The sequence below is a fragment of the Arachis ipaensis genome, chromosome B03 (genome assembly GCF_000816755.2).
Source record: "Arachis ipaensis cultivar K30076 chromosome B03, Araip1.1, whole genome shotgun sequence".
Taxonomy (NCBI): Eukaryota; Viridiplantae; Streptophyta; class Magnoliopsida; order Fabales; family Fabaceae; genus Arachis; species Arachis ipaensis.
This window is the reverse complement of record NC_029787.2, coordinates 134,562,146-134,569,678: the sequence shown is the minus strand read 5'-3', so window position 1 is coordinate 134,569,678 and position 7,533 is coordinate 134,562,146. Positions and strand designations below refer to the sequence as shown.

Sequence of the window (7,533 nt, the reverse complement as noted above, 5' to 3'; positions counted from 1 at the left end):
TATGGGGTGTTATAAATTTAGGCAATTTGTCTTAGCGGTAACCCTTTTCATGCAAAATCTTACCTCAGGTTTTGTCAAAGGAGAGTTCTCGTGGGAGTCTGAAATAGTGGTATCAGGTTGGATTAGGGTTTAAATCCAGTGAGAAATGTTTTGGATTATGGAACTGACTTGTGATATACATATTCAGACCAAAAAGTTGTGGCAGAAACTTCCTTTTTCCTCCTTATAAGAAACTCCATTGGCGAAATGGTACTAAACATAATAGTATAAGATGGTTCATGTTAGTCTTCAGGAGTCATGGCACTAAGGGCAAAGATGCTCATAGGAGTTTATTCTTTGAGAGTCTTTCTAATATCGGCTTCACAGCTTTGTAGGGATTTTGTCTTCATTTTATTATTTACATTATTTGCCCTGAGTCTTGTCTTGTTGACCATATATTTCATTATTTCTCATAGAGTATTGTGTTCTATACATGCCAGGTGGTAACTGAACAAAAACCTGTGGTTGGTCTCCGCTTGTACTTGGAAGGCCGGAAATGTGATAGACTCGCATTACATGTACAACATCTTTCGAGCCTTCCAAATACCATGGTTCTTTCTTCTGGCACCTCAACCCTGCAAACCGCATCTATGTGGCGAGGGTCCGATGACCATGAATCCAGCAACCAATTTCTGGAACCAGTCAGATGGAAGAGATTCTCAAAGGTGTGCACATCAGTAGTTAAGCATGACCCGAATTGGTTGAATGGCTCGAGTGGTGTTTATATTGTAACTGGGGCACAAATCCTTAGTAAAGGAAGTTGGCCAAGGAATGTGCTTCATCTGCGTCTTCTCTTCACGCATATACCTAATTGCAGTATCCGGAAGTCAGAGTGGGCTGGCGCACCAGAGGGTTCAAGAAAGTTCTCTTTCTTCACAAATTTGAGCACAACATTTTCATTCACTCAACAGAGCAACACTGCTCCACGGAAGCAGGCTCCAGCAGCGCTAAACTCCGGTATTTATCCAGAGGGTCCACCTGTGCCGGTTCGCTCAGGTAAACTGCTTAAATATGTGGAGACAGCTGAGGTTGTGCGAGGGCCACATGATGCTCCGGGTCATTGGTTAGTAACTGCTGCCAAGCTCGTGACGGACGGCGGTAAGATTGGAATACAAGTGAAGTTTGCATTGTTAGATTACTGCTGATTCCTGGCCACTGCTCTTCTCTTTCCAGAGTAATATCATATTATCATTGTTGTCATTTGTTGTTGCTTATTATCATAAATTTTTTTGGAAACTACAGATTGCATGTATATATTTTTTGTCTAAAGGCTTTGTACAGTGTATATAAACTCAAAAAGTGAGTGGGAGTTGTCAACATGCAATAGAAAATTAATGTGGTTGTTCAGCTAATTTTGGAATCTGAATACATCTTGTTGGGTTTTAAGTTTTAACCATCATAAGCCATCTTGTGGCAAAGATTAAACAAAGAATGTTAAAGCGCAAATTGAATCCAATCAATACGTTGCATCAAAATATGATAACACCATGCTTGAATAGCTTGAATATGATATCATCTTATTTCGTATGATATCTTGTCAAAAAGAGAAAAGAAAAATTTGGAAAGAACTGAAGAATAAAATGTTCGATGGGTGATCCTACCTTGAACCTACTCTACTATATTCATGTGTAATTTGACTGATTTCACTTGCCTTCACATGCACTTATTTAATTGACCTTAATAATCTTTTCCAACAGATAAACACAGAATTGTGCAAGGCTATATAAACCCGTGACTCAATAGATTCCTAAGAAATATTCCTAATATTCCCTATATGGATAAGTAGTTAACTATTGGTACTCGTTGGTTTTTAGTGATATTGTGATCATTATTTTAGTAATTATTGATCTTTACTTAGAAAGAAAGGAAGCTTGATGGAATGCCTTTATTATTTATCATATATCAAATCATTGATGCCCACCAAGAATATGAATACAGGGAATGTGGGTAAAGAAATATATGGCAAATCCAATCCTCTTTGTTTGTAGAATTTTGCAACACTCAATTGACAAAAATGGTCAAATTAGGCAAAATCTTGGAGAACTGAAACTCACAAAGCAACAGCAAAATGTTTCAAGTTAAATTTAGTTGCCAGTATGTTGGAATTTTGAGTGATGTCTTCATTACAAAATAATTCAATTGGAAATTCTGCTTCTATCCTCTTCTATTAATTTATTTTTCTGATTTCAATAGTTAGTAAACAGCATGTGGTGATCATTTTCAGAAAAGCTATTGGACCACAAGGCAATTGATGAAACTTTTGGCCATTTGCTTCAGAAAGAAAAGGCAGTAGTTGAAGATACTTCTTGATTTCCATTTCTTTAATTATCCCACATGGGGTTCACTTTCACCCCACACTTCCACCCTTCACTCTCTTAGCAGATAATGACAATTAACTCTTGGAGGCATCTTTGGTGGAATGAATGCAATGCAATGTCTATAGTTATTAAAATGAAAAGAAAAAGAAAAAAAAAAGGTTCCATGGCAGATAATAAGGGGAGGATTATAGTAGTACCATGTACCATCATGCATGTGCACTAACTGCTCTAACTGAATTTAATAAACATAAATTTGAATTTCAACCAGACACTGAAAAAGATACAAGATATCACGGGAACCAAATCCACCAATAGATTACTCAAGATTGAGTCTCAATGGGGTGTAGGCCAATTTTTCTGAATTTCAAACTGATAACTTGCATCCAAGTAGCATTTTTTATCATCATCTACAAACTGCAGCAAGAAAATTTAGTTAATTCTTCTCATTCATCAAACAAAATGTAAATCCTTGTTGTACCTGTGATTGAAGTTTCTTACTTTGGTTCTTGCTGAATAGGTTCCCCTAGCAAAGAATCCTGAAGGGGTGGTTTCTTCTTCTAGTTCATATGTATATGGTTCCTGCTGTGGGCTATAAGTTCCCAACATTTTTTTTATATTGTCCACTGTTTCATGAAAATTAATATGTAACCAAGACAATTTAAATATGGTAGGTTAAATTAATGTTGCACTACACAGAAGAAAGGAGGTGTATGCCTCACCTCTAACACCAGTTTTCCAAACAACATTAGTGTATTTGAGGCCGGAAACAAGGTTGTTGGAGACAATGAAGGTGAATTTGAGGCTGAATTTGGTCCCTTCCTTAAGGGTGAAGACACTCTTCTTAGAATCATTAGTAAATGGAATTGGCAAGATTTGATCAGGCCTTCCTGGGCATATGATTGTGAGGCTCACTATCTTCACTTCTGGATCCTTATTCTCTGATTTTCAACAGAAAGAAAAGGGCGCTTTTTAGAATTTCATGACTTGCAAAAAAGCCAAACATGAGGTTACAAATAGAACTTAAATGTATGTTTAAGTGCAGATGTACTGTCCCTGTCAGGTTGATGATGCATTATCTCCAATGAAATAATCATTTGTAGAATTGCTTGATGAAAGAGACTGAAAAAGAAAATGTAAGTACCTCCAACAGCAGACATATCAATACTTCCAAGAAGTTGCTCTTTCCATTTTCTCAGACTCTCATCATCCTTTGAGAAGCACAAAGATTTTCATCAAAGAATAGTTTTAAAAAGTCAAAGCTGAGGAGTGAAGGAATTGAAGCATTTTGGTTTTGGAAAGTCTTACTTTGTCTTTGTCAATATGCTCCTTGAGAGAGAACTGAGGACCAGGATGAGGATCCATTTCCTTGTCAGATTCTAGCTTGGGATCTTCCTCTTCCTCTGCCTCATCAGTTTCTTCTTCATCATCACTGTAAGGAAGCTGGCCTGGTTCCCCACCATTACCAACCTTGTTTGTGATCTCTTCATCTAAATTAGCTTCAAAGAGAACATTCCTGGTTGTGGAGGCAGCTCCTAGAGCAGTAGACATTGTCAACCCCAGAAGAGAATGTGTGTTGTTGTAAGTCCTGAAGGAAAAAAAAAAAGAAGAGGAGAGAACACCAAGTTTCAAAGTTGGTTTGGTTAATAGTAACTCTTTCTCTTCCAACTTATGCTGAATTTACTGTTAGAGTTAGGAGGTTATGACTTTAGTGGTGTATATGTATATGTATGTACTCAGAGTTGGATTTAATATAACAGAATCACTCAGTAAATGTGGGCCATCAAATGAAATGGTAATGAAAAACGGTTGGAATAAAGTTGGTGGAGAGCCACTAATGGTGGAGAAGGTCATATCATATATACCAAAGAAATTGAGACCTACCATGTTCTTATGCATAATTATTGAATTATTGATTATACATGGTGTAATATATGACAATTTTAGATTTTGAGCTTTGGGGTCACCTGTCCATAAATCATAAAAGAAATCAAAATAAAATGTTTGGTATTTGAAATAATTTATCCAATTTTTTAAGACCCTGATGATGCTTTATTTTTTATTCAGAAAAACACAACCTTTACTGTGGAACTGGTTTACCTCATCAATGAATAGCATTTCGTTTTGTATTGGATATGAAGAATTTTGGAGTTACTGACAGTATAAGTGTCAATGTTAGTTAGTTACACGTGTATCCCACATAAGTACATAACAGTAGCTTGCACATTCATTCGAGTCCAAAGCATAACTATCTCTAGAATCTTAGTTTCTTAGGATCTTGTTTTGTTTTGAATTTTGAAAACTTTTCATGATCAGTTATGCACTCTGAAGTCTGAACTGTAAATTAAACATGGTCTGGCCTGTCCTGCTGTGGAGCTCCTTCACTTCCATACCCCACCACACTTGCCACAAAGCACATATTCATCATCATCATCATCATCATCCATCACTTTCATGAGTGGCTTCTTGTTCTTTCCGCCTGAAACAGCGGACACAGTGTTACCAAAGCAGCTGTTTCGCGATCCTCCTACCTTGGTGGGTGAGGATTCCGCGGCATTTTCCTGTGTATATTCTCTTTGAAACAATGGATAAAAATACACCTAAAAATTCACACGCTCTGGATAGAATTATACCTAAATATTATTGAGAAAAATCCAAAACGGTCCTGACAATTACTTAAAAGATAACGAGTCATTTGACAAAAAAAAATCCAACTCAGCCTCTGATAATTACCTCGAAAGGACAATGAGGCTTCTGTGCCAAAAAAAAATCAGGAGTCGGATTGGGTATTTTTTTTTTCTTAGAGACTTCGTTATCCTTTCCAGATAATTGTCAGGAACCAAATGATATATTCACTCTAAATCATTTAATAAGTCATGCGTACACACTATTTATTTGCTCCGATGAACACGTTCACCTTTCTGGTCGTGAACATGGGACTCCGTTAGTGTTACTGCATATGTGGGGAATTTTGGTCCAAGCTGGTACAATGACTCTGAGTGATATGTCTCTTTTGTTGTTCATTCAAATAAATAATAAAGGTGATTAATAAATATTCAAAATTAAACATTGTAAAGATGGAATGCAAGTTATAATTTTATCTAACATTATTATAGTTACTTGTGTATTTTATAATACTATTAAAGTGCATGCAAAAAAAATTGGATTATTAGACATAAAATTGATTGTAATAGTCTAAAATTAGGAATTAGCAATAGTATGGTTCTTATTTTATGGCAAACAACATCTTTTTAAATTTTTTTCTAGTCTTTGGTGGATTTGGTGTTTCAAGAATAATGAGATTTTTCATTTCATGAGTCTTGGTCCACTAATAAGGTGACTAAGCTAGTATGGTTTTTGTCCTTGAAAAAGAAACTTTGGAATATTTTTGAGTTGCAATGAGTGTATATTCTCTCTACTATTAGTGGCGCTTGGATCTCCCTCGATGGATACTTTTAAGATTAATTATGATATTAGTTACCCTGATAATGGTGCTCGGATTAGTTTTGCCTGTGTTACCAGAGATTGAAATGAAAGTTGGCAACGAGATTGTTTGGAAACAATTGAGAGTCATAATATTCTGTAAGGAGAGTTGTTCGCTATTTGGAGAGGATATCTTCTAGCCTGCGACTTGGGGCATAAAAATGTTATTGGAAAAGTCTAGGGGGCCAGCAATTTTTGTGTTTTCTGGCCAGCACTTAACCATCAAAACAAAAGTGAGTGATCTCCCACCATTAGATGTAATCTCACACCATTAAAAATATTATTGATGGCCAATTGATGGTTACAAAACATCAAAATTGCTGGTCCCCTAGCATTTCTCAATGTTATTTGTGAGACAGATTGTGTGGAGACCTTTACTCTTGTCAATAATCTTTAGGATTGTTCTAGTTTTGTTGATCCTTTGGTGATGAAAATCTGGGATATCAAATGGCGAGTTGATTTTCGGTTGATCTTAAAAGATGCAAATACAGTAGCAGACATCATGGTAAAGACGGTGATGAGGACTCTTTCTCACAATGTGGAGCTTCTGTTAACTTGAAAGGAGTTTGAGAGTAACATTTAGTAGAACTACCCTTCTTCTTAAGCAGTTCTTTGTTTTTTTTTTTTTCCTTTTTTGTTTGTTCGTTTGATATTTTTTCGTCACCCAAAAAAAAATATTTCATGTGCCTCTAAACAAAATTGAAGATACTTTAATCTACAATTTAAGATCCAACATATATGATACTTTACATAAAAAAAAACTTTGTTAATTATTATGAGAACCGTTATAAAATATGAATTGAATAATGAAAAAGACATTTAACATTATTAAAATGGAATTTTAATTATAAGAATTATTTTGCTAATTATTATAAAAATTGTTACAAGAATTAATATTGAGATTGAAAGGAAAAAATATATTTGATTTCATAATAAAATTACATCTATACTAATATGCTGACATAGCAACATTTTAAAGAATCCATATGTCATTATTTGAATATAGAATAATTTTGGTATCAACTTTTATATAGATAAAATAGATAGACAAATGTGAGATAAAATATTTAATTTTAAATTTAAATTATAAAAAGATTAAATTTTAAATCCTTTATTCCTTTTATATCTAGAAATTGCATAGAGTTTTGAAACCTTAATGAAGAACTAAGAACATAGGTTTACTCCAAAAAATATTCGGTCCATTATCTCTAAGTTGTGGTAGTACTTTTGGCGACGAATCTTTATTATTGAAGAACACGAAAATGGAGCAAGCCATCCGTGATGAAAAACTTTTGGAATTCGCAAAAATAATACACGAACCTCGGAAATCCGCGAGAGGGAGATCCCCAAATATGGGAGAGGGCCGCAACCCCCAAGCAGGTAGACTACCATCAAGGGAGGAAGCCGAGGTGGACTCCACCATCGTAGTCAATGTGGTGGTTGGGAGGTCAAGCGAGAAGTCAAAGGCCTCCCAGAAGAAAGAGCTTAAGATCCTTGCGACAATAGCCGCAGAACACTGCACGCCACCAACCTTTCCCGATTTCACATTTTGATCACATAATTGTCGGATCCAGGACGTTACCGATGACCCGCCCATGGTTATTATAGTCAGGATAGGATCCGGGCTCGTAAAGAGGATACTGGTAAACACGGGCGCCGATTCAAATATCCTGTTTAGGAACACCTTCGACGCCCT

At 35.7% G+C, this 7,533-nt stretch overlaps 3 protein-coding genes across 4 annotated transcripts in view; 2 read left to right on the top strand and 1 right to left on the bottom strand.

Annotated features, from left to right (window-relative positions):
- LOC107631974 (MACPF domain-containing protein At1g14780) overlaps positions 1 to 1,425 on the top strand; it is a 4,343-nt gene extending 2,918 nt beyond the window's left edge. Inside the window, exon 7 of the mRNA XM_016335579.2 lies at positions 480 to 1,425. Within this exon, the coding sequence (XP_016191065.1) occupies positions 480 to 1,184 (705 nt within the window). The 3' untranslated portion in view covers positions 1,185 to 1,425. The remainder of the gene's footprint in view (positions 1 to 479) is intronic.
- LOC107631976 overlaps positions 1 to 4,484 on the top strand; it is a 16,729-nt gene extending 12,245 nt beyond the window's left edge. The window contains exon 7 of the mRNA XM_021117496.1: positions 4,393 to 4,484. Within this exon, the coding sequence (XP_020973155.1) occupies positions 4,393 to 4,469 (77 nt within the window). The 3' untranslated portion in view covers positions 4,470 to 4,484. The remainder of the gene's footprint in view (positions 1 to 4,392) is intronic.
- LOC107631975 (rho GDP-dissociation inhibitor 1) lies at positions 2,078 to 4,154 on the bottom strand. Of its 2 annotated transcripts, none has more exons than XM_021120022.1 (5): positions 3,663 to 4,154; positions 3,499 to 3,565; positions 3,077 to 3,295; positions 2,836 to 2,980; positions 2,078 to 2,771 (listed from the first exon to the last, which is right to left on the bottom strand). In XM_021120022.1, exons 1-5 carry the CDS (start codon positions 3,903 to 3,905, stop codon positions 2,765 to 2,767), a joined length of 681 nt encoding a protein of 226 aa, XP_020975681.1. In that variant the 5' UTR covers positions 3,906 to 4,154; the 3' UTR covers positions 2,078 to 2,764. The 2 variants fall into 2 exon arrangements, with proteins under 2 accessions (XP_020975681.1, XP_016191068.1); XM_016335582.2 differs by having other exon boundaries at positions 2,111 to 2,771; positions 2,856 to 2,980; positions 3,663 to 4,146.

Coding starts and splice junctions, on each gene's coding strand:
- LOC107631975 (XM_016335582.2), bottom strand. CDS start 3,905: ATGTCTACTGCTCTAGGAGCTGCCTCCACAACCAGGAATGTTCTCTTT. Junction 3,566..3,662: donor AGCATATTGACAAAGACAAA/GTAAGACTTTCC, acceptor TGCTTCTCAAAG/GATGATGAGAGTCTGAGAAA. Junction 3,296..3,498: donor TGATATGTCTGCTGTTGGAG/GTACTTACATTT, acceptor GTTGAAAATCAG/AGAATAAGGATCCAGAAGTG.